The sequence below is a fragment of the Papio anubis genome, chromosome 1, assembly GCF_008728515.1.
Source record: "Papio anubis isolate 15944 chromosome 1, Panubis1.0, whole genome shotgun sequence".
Lineage (NCBI taxonomy): Eukaryota > Metazoa > Chordata > Mammalia > Primates > Cercopithecidae > Papio > Papio anubis.
In genome coordinates, this window is record NC_044976.1 from 213834216 (window position 1) to 213853463 (window position 19248).

A 19248-nucleotide genomic window follows, 5' to 3' on the forward strand; every position below is an offset into this window, starting at 1 on the left:
CCAGGGGTTGCCAGCAGGGGTTTGGATGAGAGGCTTCAAGCAGGGCAAAGCTGGGTTCTGGAGGCTCAGAGAAGATTGGAGCCTGACCACGGTGGGAGCTGAGGGACTGGGGAGGAGGCTGGAGCTGAGGTCAAGGTCACTGGGAAAGGAGGTGCTAGGAGGGTGTGCAGAGTGGTGGGGGTTGCCGTCCCAGGGGACCCTGGGGAGCGTTGTGGCCATAGAAGCCAGGGATTCGTGGGACATGGGTTCGGGCTGAAGGAAGTATGAAGCTTGGGGCGGCAGAAGTTGCTGGGGGTTGAGGAGGGGCTAAAAAGAAGGGATCAGAAAATGTCAGTGGGGTTCCCGTCCCCACAGAACTGGCTGAGCAGGTTGTCCTTTCAAGACCAACTGGGAGTTTGAAATCTGTTTCCTTTGCAAGAGGAAATCCAGGTGGGCCTCCAGTTTCCAAAGTGACCTTCAACAGGACCTTCTTTGCAACTCCTCTGCTATGAGATCTCATAGACAGACAGACAAACAGATACAAAAGGCGTTCTCCCTTGCTTAGTTTAGAAAACAGTTTTTAATTCTTTCCAAACCTATGGAGCTAAATGAATTTTAGCAAAGCAATGAAATGCTTACCATCTACTATATATTGTGCCAGTTCATAGAAAGTCCAGGAGATGATTTCAGTCCTGCAGGGAACTCACAATCCAATTGGGAAGATGAAGCTTGGGGACTGACTAAATACCAAATACGGGAGCAGGAGTTAAAAGATGAGGCCGGGCACGCTGGCTCATGCCTGTAATCCCAGCCCTTTGGGAGGCCAAAGCAGGAAGATCACCTGAGGTCAGAAGTTCGAGACCAGCCTGGCCAACATGGCAAAACCCTATCTCTACTAAAAAAATACAAAAATTAGCTGGGTGTGGTGGCATGCACCTATAATCCCAGCTACCTGGGAGGCTGAGGCAGGAGAATCGCTTGAACCCACGGGGTGGACGTTGTGGTGAGCTGAGATTGTGCCACTGCACTCCAGCCTGGGTGATCGAGACTCCATCTCAAAAAAAAAAAAAAAAAAAAAAAAATGAGATCACTGGGACCTAGAATAGCCAGAAGAGCAGCGTGCAGGAATGGGGACCGGAGCTGGGCCTTGATGGGTCAGGTGTGCACAGTGGAGAAGAAACAAGGACGGCAGAGATGGGGATCCTGAAACTAGGGACAGTGCATAGGATGGTGCGGCGTGTACAGGAGTGGAGAGGACTGCAGTGAGGCGAATACTGGCTTGATTGGGCAGGGTAGAAGGGGCAGTGAAAGATGACATGAGGACTGGCAGAGTAGTAGGAGAGAATACCCGAACAAAAGAGCAGCTGAAGGAGTGTGGGAAGCTGAATTTGGACAACCAGAGCCATTGTAGGATCATAGTCAAGGGAGTGACCCAGTCAGTTTTAGAGGACATGAGTCTGTCAGTTCTGCTCAGGATGGGTTGGAGAAGGCACGGACTGCAGGTGAGAAGAGCAGCTCACTGTTGCAGTGATACAGTGTGAACGGCATGAAGCATTGGACAGGATCCAGGCATCGCAACACTGCAGGCCTGGAGCGTTCTAGCTACGTGGTGTTGGGCAACATACTTAGCTTCTCTGAACCTTTTTGCTCCTTCGTAAGATGAAGAATCAAAGTCTACCATTGAGGATAGCTGTTAGGATTTAAGGATGTCTGCCATGTGCCTAGAACTGCGCTAAGTGGCATACTCACACACACGTACGTGTACACACTCCTCGCTGCAATTAGTGGTAACAGTCCCCATGAACTAGGTAGTAGTAGAATTATTGTTAGCCCCATCTAGCAGAAGAGGAAACAGGCTTTGAGACTTTAAACACTCTACTCAAGCAAGTAGCTGGTAAGTCATCAGTCCAGCCCAAGCGGAGATATGTTACCCTCCAAAGCCCACGCTTTTCAATTAAATGAGGGCGGTTGCAGGGGAAATGGAAAGAAGACTCATATGGCAGAGCATTTGGAGTGAAAAAGGACAGTGCGAACAGAAAAAGAAACGGAGAGAAATGAAAGACAACTCTGCACCCTCTCATTTGTGCAAAATCGGTGATGCTTCTGACAGAAAGAATGGATTTAGGCAGAAGAGATGTAGTCAACTTGGGATCTAGGGACAATTAAAAACACAGTACCAGAAAGTGGTGCAGCCTGGGGACCATAAGAGGAGAAACAGCTTCAGACAGTCCCCTATTTAGTGAGGTTTGCAGCTGGACCAATTCTAGAGATGATTTTTATTTATATATTCATCCTTCATTTATTGAATTATGGATTGAATGGCTATTTGTTATCTATTGCTGAGTAACAAATCATTCCAAAATGTAGTGACTGAAAACATTAATGATGATTTTTTTTTTTTACATGTTCTCATGGTTTCTGTGGGTAGGAATTTGAGAACTGCTCAGTTGGGCATTCTGGCTCAGGGTCTCTCTTAAGGTTTTGGTCGGATGTCAGTGGGGGCTGCAGTCTTGCCTGAAGGCTTGACTGGGGCTGGAGGATCCACCTCCAAGGGGGCCCACACACGTGATTGCTGAGCTGGTGCTCGCTGTTGGCTGGAGACCTCAGTGCCTTTCCATGTGGGTCTCTCCATGGGGCTGTGCGAGTATCCTGACAGCATGGCAGTTAGCTTCCCTTAGACAGAGCAATCTGAGACCACGGTGGAAACCGCAATGCTTTTTATGACCCAGGCTCAAAAGTCACACACTGACACTTCTTGGTCAGGCACAGTGGCTCATGCCTGTAATCCCAACACTTTGGGAGGCCAAGGCAGACAGATCACCTGAGGCCAGGAGTTCGAGACCAGCCTAGCCAACGTGGTGAAACCCCGTCTCTACTAAAAATACAAAAATTAGCCAGACATGGTGGTGAATGCCGGTAATCCCAGCTACTCAGGAAGCTGAGGCAGGAGAAACATTTGAACCCAGAAGGTGGAGGTTGCAGTGAGTTGAGGTCATGCCACTGCACTCCAGCCTGAGTGACAGAGCAAGACTCTGTCTCAAAAAACAGAAAACAAAAATCATACACTGTCACTTCTGATGTATCCTGTTAGTCACATACAGTCAGCTCTAAAGCAGTGTGCAGAGGATTACACAAGGCATGAATACCAGGGGGCGAGAATCACTGGGGTCCGTGCTGGAAGCTGGTGACCCCAGTATGATTTAGTTGTTTGTTGAGCAACTATTATGAACCAGACGCTGCTATCTGCCGAGTACAGTGACCAGGGAAGACAAGATACCTGCTTCCGCAGAGCTGACATTCTGGTGGGGGATATAGATCATAGACAAGTGCATTTTTTTTTTCAAATCATAGATTGTGGTAGTGCTATATGGGAAATAAGCAGGGAGATGAGGATAGCTAAAGGAAGTTACTTTAAATAGGGCAGTCAGGGAAAATGTCTATGCAATTTTAGCTGAGCCCTGAAAAATAAGAATGAGTCATATAAAGGGCATTTCAGGCAAAAGTACCAGTAAGTGCAAAAGCCTGGAAGCTGGGAAGGGCTTGGCATATTTGAGGAACAGAAAGGAGACCAGTGTCATTTGGTGGGGAACGAGTTAAGAGGGATCAGGCAACTGGATTTTATTCTAAGAGCAATAGTAAGACACTGAAGGATTTTTAACAGAAGAGTGACATCTTATATTTTAACGGCATTATTTGTATTACTCTGGCTGCGGGGTTTTTTTTTTGTTTTGTTTTGTTTTTTGAGATGGAGTGTCGCTGTGTCGCCCAGGCTGCAGTGCAGTGGCACAATCTCAGCTCACTGCAACCTCCACCTCCTGGGTTCAAGCAATTCTCCTGCCTCAGCCTCCCAAGTAGCTGGGACTACAGGCGTGTGCCACCAGGCCCGGCTAATTTTTGTATTTTTAGTAGAGGCGCGGTTTCACCATGTTGGACAGGATGGTCTCAATCTCTTGACCTCGTGATCTGCCTGCCTCAGCCTCTCAAAGTGCTGGGATTACAGGCGAGAGCCACCGCGCCCGCCCTCTGGCTGCTGTTAAGACACTGTTTGGAGGGGAAAATGGAGGGGAAACGTTTCGCAGGCAGACCACTGAGAAACAATTTAGTAGGTTAGACCAGAGATGATGGTGCCTGGGACCAGCAGGGAAGATAAAGAGGAGTAAATGGATTCCAGAGATATTTTGGGGATGGCATCAACTGGACTTGGTGATATATTTGATGCCAAGAACACTTTCACTTACTCATATGTATCCCTTCAGTAAATAATTTGAAGGCCTATTTAAGTGCCAGTCAATGTGCCAGGTTTTAGCAATACCACGTGAAGCAAAAATAGACACAAGATTTCTACACTCAATAACCATGGATGGGTGTGGTGGCTCATGCCTGTAATCCCAGCACTTTGGGGGACCGAGGTGGGAGGATAGCTTGAGGACAGGAGTTTGAGACCAGCCTGGGTGACACAGTGAGAACCCACTTCTACAGAAGACATTTAAAAATTAACTGGGCGTAGTGGCCCCTGTAGTCCAAGCTACTCAGGAGGCTGAGTCAGGAGGATTACTTGAGCCCAGGAGTTTGGGGCTGCATGAGCTATGATTATACTACTGCACTCCAGCCTGGGCAACATAGCAAGACCCCAACTCTAAAAAATAAATAACTGTAAATAGACATAAAAGTCTACCTGCCTTAAATGCTATGAAGCAGAGTTTATATGGGGTATGGTAAGCCAAAGAAAGCTTCCCTTAGGAAATGATGAGCCAAGAGCTGAAGGATAAGCTAAAAGTTAACTGGGCAAAGAGTAGGGAAACAGGTTCACAGAGAGTACAGCACGTGCAAAGGCCCTGTGGCAGGAAGGAGCATGACACGTTTGAGGAACTAAAAAAAAATAAGGGTGTGCTGGAGTATAGAAATCAGGAGGGATCGTGGAGCAGGGTGTGGTGGAGGGACGGCAAGACCAGAGTAAGAAAGAGGTCACAGGTCATATTCAGGGTTTGGCCTCTAGTCTGAGAATAAGGGGAAACTGTTGAAAAGTTTTAGGAAGGGCAGAAGTAATGGTTACAATTTCATTTTGTGAGGGATAAAAGACTACAAACTGGGTTCAGTGTATACTGCTTGGGTGATGGGTGTACCAAAACCTTACAAATCACCACTAAAGAGCTTACCATGTAACCAAATACCATCTGTTCCTCCCAAACCTATGGAAATAAAAATTTTTTTTAAATTCATTTTGAAAATGTTACTCTAAGTGTGAAGAAGAAAAGGAGGGGCAGGGTGGGGAGCAGCATGGGGCGAAGATTGAATGTGGAGAGTCAGGAGGAAATTGCAGTGGTTAAAGTTTTTTTCTTTTTTTGAGACAGGATCTCCCTCCCATTGTCCAGGCTGGAGTGCAGTGGTGCAATCTCGGCTCACGGCAGCCTTGACAGCCCAGGCTCAAGTGATCCTCCTACCTCAGCCCCCCGAGTAGCTGGGACTGCAGGCACGTGCCACCACACCCAGCTACTTTTTGTATTTTTTGTAGAGACAGGGTCTCATTATGTTGCCCAGGCTGGTCTCAAACTCCTGGGTTCAAGCAATCCACCCGCCTCAGCCTCCCAAAGTGCTCGTATTACAGGCATGAGCCACCACACCTGGCCAGGTTAAAGATTCTTAATTTTGGTTACATTGCTTGGAGTTTAAAAAAATCTGGACGCCCAGGCTATACCCAATACCAATTAAATCAGGATCTCTGGGTGGGGTGGTAAAGCGGGGGTCCCAGGCATCAATCGTTTTTAAAACTCCCCAGATAGATCTAATTAAACTAAAGAGCTTCTGCACAGCAAAAGAAACTACCATCAGAGTGAACAGGCAACCTACAGAATGGGAGAAAATTTTTGCAATCTACTCATCTGACAAAGGGCTAATATCCAGAACCTATAAAAAACTCAATAAAATTTACAAGAAAAAAACAAACAACCCCATCAAAAAGTGGGCAAAGGATATAAACAGACAGTTCTCAAAAGAAGACAATTCATACAGCCAACAGACACATGAAAAAATGCTCATCATCACTAGCCATCAGAGAAATGCAAATCAAAACCACAATGAGATACCATCTCACACCAGTTAGAATGGCAACCATAAAAAAATCAGGAAACAACAGGTGCTGGAGAGGATGTGGAGAAATAGGAACACTTTTACACTGTTGGTGGGACTGTAAACTAGTTCAACCATTGTGGAAAACAGTGTGGTGATTCCTCAAGGATTTAGAACGAGAAATACCATTTGACCCAGCCATCCCATTACTGGGGATATACCCAAAGGATTTTAAGTCATGCTGCTATAAAGACACATGCACACGTATGTTTATTGCAGCACTATTCACAATAGCAAAGGCTTGGAATCAACCCAAATGTCCTTCAGTGACAGACTGGATTAAGAAAATGTGGCACATATACACCATGGAATACTATGCAGCCATAAAAAAGGATGAGTTCATGTCCTTTATAGGGACATGGATGCAGCTGGAAACCATCATTCTCAGCAAACTATCACAAGAACAGAAAACCAAATACCGCGTGTTCTCACTCATAGGTGGGAATTGAACAATGAGATCACTTGGACATGGGAAGGGGAACATCACACACCGGGTCCTATTGTGGGGAGAGGGGAGGTGGAAGGGATAGCATTAGGAGATATACCTAATGTAAATGACAAGTTAATGGGTGCAGCACACCAACATGGCACATGTATACATACATAACAAACCTGCACGTTGTGCACATGTACCCTAGAACTTAAAGTATAATAATGAAAAAAAAATTACATAGATCTATAAATTGAACAATTTAGTAACATATTGCTAAATTCGAAGTTATAAAATAACAATGGTTTTAAAGGTAAAAATTATATATGTGTTAAAAATTCTAGAAGAATAACAAAAATCTTATCAGTGATTATTTTTAGGAATAGATTGGAGGTAGTTTTTTTTCTCCTATCTGAATTGTCAAATTGTCAACTTTCTTACATAAAAAATATAATTATTAAAAAAAAAAAACTCCCCAGATAATTCCATAGCACAGCCAAGTTTGAGAAGCAGTGATTTAGGCAGCAGATGACGGGTGTTAGCAGTGTAATAGTTAGCAGATGTATCTACATTTGAGAGATGCATAGGTGGCAATGATTTTATAAACAACAGGCCGGCAAAGGGCTGGTCTGCAAGAGGCCTGACAAGGATTCCTTGGGGAAGAGTTTTTCACAGAATAAGAGAAAGAATATTAAGTTGTTTATCAAAGGTATAGGCTGTTTATCCTAACGATTTGGCCAGTGATTGTTTGTTTGTTTGTTTGTGATGGAGTCTCACTCTGTTGCCCAGGCTGGAGTGCAGTGGCATGATCTCAGCTCACCACAACCTCTGCCTCCCAGATTCAAGCGATTCTCCTTCCTCAGCCTCCCGAATAGCTGGGATTACAGGTATCCGCCACCATACCTGGCTAATTTTTGTATTTTTAGTAGAGAAGAGGTTTCACCATGTTGGCCAGGCTGAACGCCTGACCTCAGGTGATCCACGCGCCTCGGCCTCCCAAAGTGCTGGGATTACAGGCGTGAGCTGCCGTGCCCTGCCTAGGCCGGTGTTTGATCAGATTTTCAGGGCAGAAGATATATCTAGATTAGCAAGGATTTACATTTATGTTCAGTTCTCTGAGGTGTCTGATTAAATATAGACCATGATAGAGCATGGTTATTGCTTAAGAAATTCTTCCTCAGTTAAGGAAATTCTTCCTCAGTTAAGATTATTTCTCAGCACACATAATTTCATTGATTTCGTTAGGAAACATTTTTCGGGCACTGACTATGTGCAAGACACAGTGGAGGGTATGTAGAAGGCGCTGTCCTCAGAGAATTTCTAGCCTGGGAGGATAAGATGGCCCCTCGGTGGAAAGTTACCCTTGTATGACTCACCCTAGTGCCAAATAATTCAAATAACTCATTTTTCTGAAATAAAATATATGCCTTTACCGACAGCGTGACCCTTAGGCTCTCTGACCCTCAATATTCTCATCTGTGAAAAGAATAAAAATAGTATCTACCTAATAGAATTGAGATACCGATATAAAGAATTTAAGCATTGTGCCTGTATGTAATATTACTATGCCTTCAAAAATGTTAGTTACTATTAGTATTGATCAAGAATAAACGTGTCCCATAATCAATATCTGTAAAAGACCAATACAATGGAATTGCATATATCACTGAGATTAAGTTCTAAAATCGGTACACAAGGTAAAAATCATGCATGATCAAAGTTATCCTTGAAAAATATCTTAGACTGGCCAGGTGTGGTGGCTCACACCCGTAATCCCAGCACTTTGGGAGGCTGAGGTGGGAGGATCACTTGAGGTCAGGAGTTCGAGACCAGCTTGGCCAACATGGTGAAACCCTATCTCTACAAAACACACACACACACACACACACACACAAATTAGCTCATGCCTGTAGTCCCAGCTACTCAGGAGGCTGAGGCAGGAGAATTGTTTGAACCCCAGGAGGCGGAGGTTGTAGTGAGCCAAGATTGCACCACTGCACTCCAGCCTGGGCAACAGAGTGAAACTCCATCTCAAACAAAAACAAACAAAAACTCTTGATTGTTAAAGAGTGATATTATATGAAATCATTAACGTATTTGGAATACATGGAATTCTCAGCAAGGTGGTTAAAGTTTCTCTGTGGTTATCAACTAATTGTTCATTTTATTTTCCAACAATGACTTTCAAAGGAGTCACCACCACAAATCCACGTGAACAATAATTACATTTTGTCAGATGATAAGGAAATCCAAAAAATCATTTCACACTTTCTTTCCATAGCATCCCCAATCTGTGTAGCACGTTTCAGAGTTGATAACACCCACTGTTCTCACAACATTGACTGTTGAGTTCACCTGGCCGAACTGTGTATGATTCAACCCATCGTACAGCCTACAAGGATCACGAAGAGTTGCTGAATGGAATTCCTCACACTTCTAAATCACTTTAATACATTTCCAGATATAGTGTAATTAGAAGGCCATCTTTGCTATTTGACTCCATAAAAAAACCTTGAAAAGTCATGTTGTTGCTGACCACAGACAGGATCACACTCGATTAAATCTAAAAATCCTCAAAGATTTCATTTCTAGTCATACTCCTTGGGCTAGTGAAATGTTATCCATTCTTAATATCCAGAAATGTTTATTTCTTGAGATACTGTTGAAGCACTAAGGAGTGTAGACTAGAACAATGAAGGATTAATGATTTTGGAGTCTGTTCTGTGTCAGATGTGGACTGTACCTCTTATAAGCGATGTATACTTGGGCAAATTAATCTTTTTGAGATGGCGATATCAGAGTACCACTGAGAATTACTCTAAATATTAGAGTAATGTAATAAACTCTAATATTCACCTAATAATATAATAAAGTTTTGTTACAATGCAGCCACGTGCAATGGCTCACGCCTGTAATCCCAGCACTTTGGGAGGCCAAGCTGGGCGGATCACTTGAGGTCGGAGTTCGAGACTAGCCTGGCCAACATAGCAAAACCCCATCTCTACTAAAAATACAAAAATTAGGGATGGTGGCAGACATCTGTAATTCCAGCTACTTTGCTGAGGCAGCAGAATCACTTGAACCCAGGAGGCGGAGGTTGCAGTGAGCCAAGATGGCGCCTCTGCACTCCAGCCTGGACGACAGAGTAAGACTTCATCTGAAAAAAAAAAAAAAGTTTTTTTACAATGCTTTTGAAACACTAGGCTTTGGTTCCTTGAGCAATACTTGTATTAAAGTGAAGCCCTCTTTGAACTCTTATTTTCAGATAAGCAAAACTGTTAATGATTATAGATTAGAGGTTATAAAATACAAGGGAACACCAATGGGTATGAATTTAGGAATGGCAGTATCACCCAAGGTAGGAGAGATAAGACATGTGAAATCTCAAGTAAGACTAGTAGTTTTGAGTTCTGCCTCTGCATTTCCTGGCTGTGTGACCTTGGGCAATGTACTTGTCACTCTGTTGCTTCTGATAGCAAATGGGATGTTGAAACAGATTCAAGTTGAAGAAAGACTGGTTTAAAGTGTTTTCTTTGGCTGCTGTGTGGAGGTTGGGTTACAGCAGGAGTGTAAGGAACAGGAAAGGATATCAGTGTTTTAGTGAGAGTCCAGGTGGCCTGGGCCAGGGTGTGATGGGGGCGTGGAGAGAAGCAGGAAGTGGAAATTAATTGGATTTGGTTGGTGAGAGAGGGGTCAAGGGTGACTCCCAGGTTTCTGGTCTGTGTTATTATAAGTAACACAGAAGAATGGATGAACTTCATTGATTTCTTTGCTTTTCTCTTTTTTTTTTTTTTAACTTTTGAGATGAAGTTTCCCTCTCGTTGCCCAGGCCGGAGCGCAGTGATGCAATCTCAGCTCACGGCAACCTCCGCCTTCCAGGTTCAAGCAATTCTGCCTCAGCCTCCCGAGTAGCTGGAATTACAGGCACCTGCCACCACGCCCAGCTAATTTTTTGTATTTTTAGTAGAGATGGGATTTCACCATGTTGTCCAGGCTGGTCTTGAACTCCTGACCTCACATGATCCCCCCACCTCGGCCTCCCAAAGTGCTGGGATTACAGGCTTGAGCCACCATGCCTGACCTATTTTCTATTTGTTGTGATATCTATCATACCTGCAGAAAATATTTTGTACATATCCAATTTAAAGAGTAATAATAAAAATACTTATTTATCCCTTAGGTCAGTTGTGAAAAATAATCTCCTAATATACTTAAAGCCTTTGAGTCTCCCATCCTTCTACCCAGACACACCCTCTATCCTGAATTTGTGTTAATCTTGCCTTTGCTATTGACTGTTTTTACCGTATACATATCTATTCCCAAATAACATACTGATTGATTTTGTACGGTTTTTAACTTTGTTTATTCTGTTTTGGAGTTCATTGAACTTTTCTAATCCAAAGGTGTATAGTCAATAAAATTTGAAAAAACAAAGAAACCTCTGAAAAAAGAGAAAAAAAGAATTTAAGGATGGCAGCAAGTGCAATCTGATACAAAATAATGCACTGGTGAGGTAAGACTAAAAAGGTTTGGGGGCGCAGAATGAAATGTCAACATGCAAATTTATGTAATTTATTTCATTTTATTTACATTTTGGCATAATTCAATAATATGCCTCTTAATCAGAGACTGAACCAAAGAAACAATCTTTTGACTGAGTCCTTTTTCCCATATTTTAAGTGCATTCATTTGTCTTAAACCCCAAAAGTTATTTTGTTATTGTGCACAACTGCTAAAAGGACAGTGTGTTAAAAATTAGGAGCGAGTAGTCTTTAAATAAATCCTTAATTTGTTTTAAATTCCAGATTGGAACCAGAAATTAGCCACAGTTTCGCTGAATCCTCGACCACTTAATTCACTGCCAGAGCTCTACTGTTGTGAAGAGAGAGGCGGCTTTGAAAGAAATGCTTTTAAACTAAAATAACCATGGCATTTGAACAAAATAACGTTTGGCATTCTTAGGTGGCTCTTTTAGACTAAGTTAATGGCAGCAGAACTACTTTCAATTTAAGTGTGTATACAGATGGCTATAATCCTAAAATATTTACATGTTGCAAATTCTTTGCAGATTAAGTTGGTCAGCTTAGAACAAGGATTCAAGATCTATCCTTAAGAGAACTTGAATTTTAGCCCCACTCCCTCTTATTGCTGATGCTGGCAAGCTATCTTAGATTTAGGCCAATGGTTACACGTGGGATCAGGTAAGATCATTGCGTCTGCACAATAATTGCATCACTGTTGGGAAAAAAAAAAAAAAAAAAACCTGGGGGACTTGGCCAATTAGGAAGAAAACTAGCACTGGAGACCCTCAAGGGGCTCTGGATGGAGAAACCCAGGTGTAGTCTGGGGCTGCAGGGAGATGAAGAGGGTTAACTGAGAGTCTGTACACAGGAGTTAGTACCCCCATCTTGGAAGCAAGAAAGCCTGACAGCTAGGCATCAGCTCCTCAGGCAGAAAGCCAAAGGGTCTTCTCTAAGGAGAGGAAAGGATCCCAAGGAAAAAAACCTTACATTTGGCTTCCAGGGACCCCTGCCCTCCCCCCGTTCCCCAGCATACTGGTTAGCTCCCTCCTCACTCACTCCAAAGCAACACCTATCGATGGATAAACTTCTCCAAGAATGCAGAGTTCCACGTAGCTTTCCATCGCCTTAGTTTTAGATGTGAAGGGCTAATCAATGATCAAATGATAGGGTTCTCTAGAGAAACAGAATATGTGTATGTGTATATATATGAAATGAGGATTTGTTTTGATGGATTGGCTTGTGCAATTATGGAAGCTGAGAGTCCCAGGATCTGCCGTCTGCAAGCTGAAAGCTCGTGAAAGCTGGTGTTGTGGTTCCAGTCCAAGTTCGAAGGTTGGAAAACTGGGGAACCAATGTTGTCAGTCTCGGACCAGGTTTGATGGCCTGAGAACTAGGCGTGCTGATGTCAAAGGACAGGAGAAGCTGTATATTCTGGCTCAACCAGAGACGGCAAATTCATTCTTCCTCCATCTTTTGGTTCGATTAAGGCACTCAAGGGATTGGATAATGCCTGTCCTATTGGTGAAGGACATCTGCTTTATTCAGTCTACTGACTCAAACACTAATCTCCTTCAGAAAACCCTTCACAGACACGCCCAGAAATAATGTTCTGCTAGCTAACTAGGCATCCCTTAGCCCAATCAAGTGAACAAATAGAGTTAACCATCAGGCCAGGTATAGGGGCTCACTCCTGTAATTTCTGTGCTTAGGGAGGCAGAAGTGGGTGGATCACTTGAGGAAAGGAGTTTGAGACTAGTCTGGGAAACATGGTGAAACCCCATCTCTACAAATAAATACAAAAATTAGCCAGGCATGGTGGCACATGCCTATAGTCCTAGCTACTCAGGAGGCTAAGGTGGGAGGATCACCTGAGCCTGAGGGGTTTGACCTTGCAGTGAGCCAAGATCACACAACTGGACCCTAGCCTGGGTGACAGAGTGACACCCTGTCTCGAAAAAAAAAAAATTAACCATCACAAGTTTACCCCTTGTCAACTTGGCACCTATAAACATCTTAAACCATACTTAACTTCCAAAAAAGATAATAACAAGGTCATAATCCTGCCTAACATGATATTAACATTCTGCATATAACTGAAAACACGCTAATCCCAGGGTGTTTACCTCCCAGAAGAGGAGGTAAAGTCTTTTAATGACGTTTACTCTTTTCCTGATATTCCATAACTTAAATACTATGATGTAGCATTAACAATACTCAAATACTATATATAAGGTCAGTACATCTTATATGATAAAGGAATGAGAGGAAATAAAGCAAACATTTTTGCCTAAAATATGTATGTATACATACAAACACGCTTATTAAAAAATGAGGCTGGGCGCAGTGGCTCAGCCCTGTAATCCTAGCATTTTGGGAGGCTGAGGCAGGTGGATCAGCTGAGGTCAGGAGTTTGAGACCAGCCTGGCCAACATGGTGAAACTGCATCTCTACTAAAAATACAAAAATTAGCCAGGCGTGGTGGTGTGTGCCTGTAATCCCAGCTACTCAGGAGGCTGAGGCAGGAGAATCACTAGAACCCAGGAGGTGGAGGCTGCAGTGAGCCGAGATCGCACCACTGCACTCCAGCCTGGGCGACAGAGTGAGACTCTGTCTCAAAAAAAAAAAAAAAAAAAAATGAGGACATATGGCAATTACAGTCCTTATTCCTATAACTGGCCACACAGTTGCAACTGGTATTTATAAAATGCCGCCTTCTCCTACTATTCATTCTGTATCCCTTTTGACTTCAACACACAACTCAGCAGTCATGGTTCTTTACCGGGTGGAGTGGCCTAAACCTCCATTGCTGAAGGATCTGGACATTAGTAGTCCTGCCTGGATTGGGTTGGGGCATGGTAATGCTGACAGACATCCTAAGTGGTCCATATCCCAGACATATTCCTCCTGTGTGGAGGAGTGGAGTAGTAGTTCAATTTCCCCTTGCTCGTCCAGATCAACTGCCCCAACCAGCAACATAACTTCCTGCTTAGCTTGCTGACTCAGAGGCATGAGGATCCTAAAATGGCTGGGCAGCAGCGTTAAGTCCAGTCCAGCGGGTTCATTGTGTCTCCTGGTGGAAGCATTCCTCCTTCTGGAACGAAGGTCTCTAGGCCAGCAGAGCATGACGTCCTGGGAACAGTAAGCAAACATTTTGCTAATGGGTTACTGTAAGAGTGAGTGATGCCACTCCCATTTCTACCTCTTGATTCCTGGATCTGTGAATCCTAGCTATGGGAGAGCGAGCACCGTATACCGGACACTGGTTCAGAGCATTTGCAGCCTTCTGGAGAACCTTGCTGCAGCCCTGCAAGCTATTGCCACCTAGCTGCACTGTAACTGATTCTTCGAAAGGCTATTCTACAGCTCTATCGAGCCAGTGGCTTCTAGATAGTGAGGAACATCGTAAGACCAAAAAAATTCCATGAGATAAGCCCATTGCTGCACTTCTTTTGCTGTAAAGTTTGAATTCTTTAATCAGAAAGCAATGCCATATGAAATACCATGATGGTGGATAAGGCATTCCCTAAGTCCACAGATAGCAGTTTTGGCGGAAGTATTATGTTCAGGAAGACAAATCCACATCCAGAGTATGTGTCTATTTTAGTAAGGACAAACTGCTGCCCCTTCTATGATGGAAGTAATCCAATGTAAACAACCTGCCACCAGGTAGCTGACTGATCGCTCCAGGGAATGGTGCCATACTGGGGGCCAGGTCGGCCTTGGTTAGTTGAAGTCCATGTTGCTGAGCCCATGTGTCACCTCCTTCCTTGCCACCATGGCTATTTTATTCATGAGCCCGTTGGGTAATGACAGTGTTGGCTGGGGAAAGAAACTGGTATCCACAGAATGGGTCATCCTATCCATCTGATTATTAAAATTCTTCTCTGTTGGCTGGGTGCAGTGGCACATGCCTGTACTCCCAGCACTTTGGGAGGCAGAGGCAGGAAAAACTGCTTGAGCCCAGGAGTTTGAGACCAGCCTGGTCAATATAAAACCTCATCTCTACTAAATAAATAAATAACTAAGCCAGGCATGCACCTGTAGTCCCACTATTCAGAAGGCTGAGGTGGGATGATGGCTTGAACCCGGGACTTTGAGGCTGCAGTGAGCTATGATCAAACTTCTGCACTCCAGCCTGGGCAACAGAGCATATCTTGTCTCAGAAATAAAATTAATTAATTAACGAAATCCTCTGTTGAGGTTCTCTTCAATGAACATTCACATGGGATAAATATCTTTGTGTTTTTTGCCCATTTAGACAGATCTATCCAAATACTGTTTCCTAAATTTCTTTCTTTCTTTTTTTTTTTTTTAAATTATAATAGAGTGGCTAGGTATGGTGGCTCATGCCTGTAATCCCAGCACTTTGGGAGGCTCAGGACGGTGGATTTGAGGTCAGGAGTTTGAGACCAGCCTGTCCAACATGGTGGAACCCTGTCTCTACCAAAATACAAAAATCAGCTGGGCGTAGTGGCGGGTGCCTGTAATCCCAGCTACTTGGGAGGCTGAGGCAGGAGAATTGCTTGAATCCGGGAGACGGAGGTTGCAGTGAGCTGAGATCATGCCACTGCACTCCAGCCTGGGAGACAGAGTGAGACTGTCTCAAAAAAAAAAAAATTATAATAGAGATGGCGTTTTGCCATGTTGCCCAGGCTGGTCTTGAACTCCTTAGCTCAAGTGATCTGCCTGCCTGAGCCTCCCAAAGTGCTAGGATTACAGGCATGAGCCACCACACTTGGCCCCTCTTCCCCAAATTTGTCACTAAATTTCCAATCATGTTGGGCCATCCAGCCAAACCACTGGCTACAGCCCATGAATTAATATTTAATTGCACATCTGGCCCCTTCTCCTTCCAAGCAAAGTGCATAACCAAGTCTACTATGCAAAGTTATGCCTCACTGGGAGAATTTCTCTTTACCACTGTCCTTCAGGGTGCCCCCGCGAGGGACTGTGCTGCTGTAGCTGTCCACTTTCAGGTGCTGCTGCATATCACGCAGGGCCATCCGTACGCTAGACCCCAGTCTTCCCTCTCTGTGTCAGCTGGTAATAGGGAACTCCCGGTGAAGCCACAGACTCAGGCTGAGGAGAAGCAGTGTAGAAGGAGTGGGGACCATGGGCATTTAGACCACTTCATATAACTTACTTGTGCCTTCAGAAGGGCCTGTTAGGGCCTAATCACATATATACCACGTCCATGTGATGACCGGATGTTGTGTTGCTAAGTCCAACTTTATGGCCTGGTGGGTCAGATGACATCAGTTCGTGATGGGAAGCGAGGGTTGCCCGGTAACTTGGTGGCCGATGGTCAAGCATTTAGTCTCTGCTAAAGCCCAGTAGTAGGCCAAGAGCTGTCTCTCAAAAGGAGAGAAGCTATCCAAGTATGTTGGCAGGGCCCTGCTCCAAAATTCTTTCTTTTTAAACTTGTTCTGTCCTTTTTTCTTGGTAAACCAAACCAATGATATAACAACTATTTGAAATTTTACACTAATGTAGAGATTTTGCTGGTCCCCCAAATAAAAACACTATTTCCTTGCAAAACAATCCCCAATTGCAATGGTGGGTCACTCCCAGTTCATCAGATCCCATCAAGCCATGCATTCTCATTCCCCACACCTGGGCTAACTACTGCCATTAATGCAAACCCCAGCAAAAAGGGATAAACAGTTTAGCAAAAACCTACACACTCAGCTGGAGTCAGTTCTGTTACATCCGCGGGGTTGCTCTTTTCTTTTGTCCATGCTTATGAACTTGGAATGTCCACACCTGGCTTGACAGAGCAGCACAGGGGCAGCTTGGACCCAACAGAGGCCTGAACTGGGCAGGTTTCCTGAGCCTAGCCCAGGAAACCAGGCAGAACAAAGGTGTCCCAGGGTTTCTCTGGAGCAGTAGCAGCAGCACCATGCCTGTCTCCCATCGCCTGGTCTCCTCACTGAGGGGAGGCCTGGAGAAATGGCAGACTCAGCAGAGAAGAGCGTCCCCATCACAGCGCAGCGATGCCAGCTGGCGTCTTCCTGCTGAAGACCTCTGGACGGAGGACATGATCCCAATGTTTGGCAGTGATCCACAGAAAACCCTCTGTATGGAGGGGACCCAAACGGGAACCCAAGACTGCTGGTTTCAGCCTCGAGCACCCCTGTTGACAGACACCTGCTTGAGGTTTTCAGAGACTAAAGGATTGTGGAGGAATGGGAGTGATGGGTGCTGCTGCTTCTCAAGCTCCATCTCAGCAGCCCTCTGTAGTTGGAGGACTGGAAGCAGCTGGAAGCTGCTGAAGCCTCTTTGTCTTGTTCTAGGGATGTGGCTGGTGGCATGTTGGAGAGTCCCCTGTGGGGCTTCCAGCCTCAGTCCTGGTCAGCAGGGTGAGTGTGCTACCAGCAGTCATAGGGTATTGGGGGGCTCCAGCTCCCAAGGAGGGAAGCGGGGCAGCTTTCCCCGCTGGCCTGAGTGGAGCAGCACCCAGCGCACAGACAGGGAGGGCACATCGGTGGGAGCTGGGACAGACACAGCCAGCCCTGAGGGGCTGCTGCTACTGGGCAGGGCCACATCTGAGGCCTCACCCCTACCTCGGGAAAGGGTAAACTGATTCGCATCTTTGCAGTCTGGGAGACGCCACTGCCAGGCATTGATGAACCAGTTACACGTCTGCAGTGCTGACAGGTTGGTCTGACCACAAAGGCTCGGCTTCCCCGGCCCCAGGGGGCAGGCATTACAGAGGTGCAAGTACAGCCATTGCCTGAGGATCTCCACTGACTCCTTGGATAGGTTTCCCCTGAGCTTCCTTTTGCCTGCCAGGGAGAGGAGGCCTTCGTCTTCACCTAGATCACTGTCCAATGTGGTGCCGAGGAGCCAGGCTGGACCTGGGGCAAGCCTTGCAGAGACAGTGGTGAGCCATCTCTACTGACCGCTTCTTGGATGTTCTCCTTGGTCAGGCCCCTTGGCCTGGTACCAGACTCAACCCCTGAAAATCCAGATGAACAAGCAAGGCCCTATCCTTCACTTGGTGCCGTGACCCTGGGCAAGCGTCCTTCCCTCTCTGAGCCTGAATCCCCTCTTCACTTTTCCTAGCGGTTTTCGGGCCCATGCAGCCTCAGGCTGGGCGTGGGGCATCAAAGGCTGGAGGTGTGACTCACCTACCCAAAGGCTCCCCTACCTGCCATTGACAGATCTGCTGGTCACGTGGCCCAAGTGGCAGAGCAGCTTGCACAGCACCCTGGACCTGTTGTAGTCTTCTTTTGCCCTGGGCCCCCCTCAAAACTCACAGCTTTTCAGGTCACTCAGTAAATGGCCCAGTGTAACACACCCAAATGAATATGCTGCCTCCAAAAATCCAAACAGGCCCAGCAGGCACTGTGCCTCTTTCTTGGTTGTGGGAGAAGTCAGATGAAACAACTTAATCTTCACCTTAGGAAGGATATCTCTTACCAAAACAAGTATATGAAAATATCTGGTATCAACTGAAATGTTTCCATTCCATTGTTGTAATTAACACCATGAATGGACTTCCTAAACTGATTACCCTACTGTGGGAAACAAACTGGATTCCTACTTTGTTGGATTCTCTTTCCTGATTTTAACAATTTGCCATCCCATTCTCTGCCCTGTGATTTTTAAAAAGCTTATTCAATGTTCTGCAGCAATGTGATTGTATGCTGGCTACACTGCTTTTAGAATGCTCTTTCTCATGAAACAAATAAATAAATTTGTTTGAAATGACGTTCTAAGGAAGGAAGGAGAAAAAAGAAAGAAAGAGAAAGAAAAGAAAGAAAGAAAAAGGGAAAGAAAGAGAGGAAGGAAGGAAAGAAGGAAGGAAGGAAGGAAGGAAGAAGAAAGAAAGAGGAAGATATATTTCAACACCACACACCACTGGACCCCTAGAAATTTCACTGAGGTAAAGGTCCCTGATTTCAGTTGGATTTACTGCACACTCTTTGACATGGTAATGTCTTACCGTATGTCTACAGTTACTGCTACTTCTTGCTCACTATGTCCAATCAGCATAATGTCATTAAAGTAGTGGGCCAGTGTGATATCTTGTGGAAGGGAAGGGTGATCAAGATCCCCATGAACTAAATTATGACCTAGGGCTGGAGAAGTGATATGCCTCTGAGGCAGGACAGTGAAGGTGCACTGCTGGTCATGTCACTGAAAGCAAACTGCTTAGGGTGGGCCTTATGGAGAGGGATGGAGAAA

At 45.0% G+C, this 19248-nt stretch overlaps 1 protein-coding gene and 1 pseudogene across 3 annotated transcripts in view; one reads left to right on the forward strand and one right to left on the reverse strand.

Moving 5' to 3' along the window:
• The window catches only part of C1H1orf100 (chromosome 1 C1orf100 homolog), a 40614-nt gene extending 29136 nt beyond the window's left edge, over positions 1 to 11478 (forward strand). For all 3 annotated transcript variants that reach the window (XM_009196188.3, XM_017953295.2, XM_003893681.4), the window contains one exon: positions 11341 to 11478. In XM_009196188.3, coding sequence (XP_009194452.1) covers positions 11341 to 11459 — 119 coding nt within the window. In that variant the 3' untranslated portion in view covers positions 11460 to 11478. The remainder of the gene's footprint in view (positions 1 to 11340) is intronic.
• Positions 11479 to 15720: 4242 nt separating this feature from the next.
• Positions 15721 to 18139, reverse strand: LOC103880378 (annotated as a pseudogene).
• Positions 18140 to 19248: the final 1109 nt, after the last annotated feature.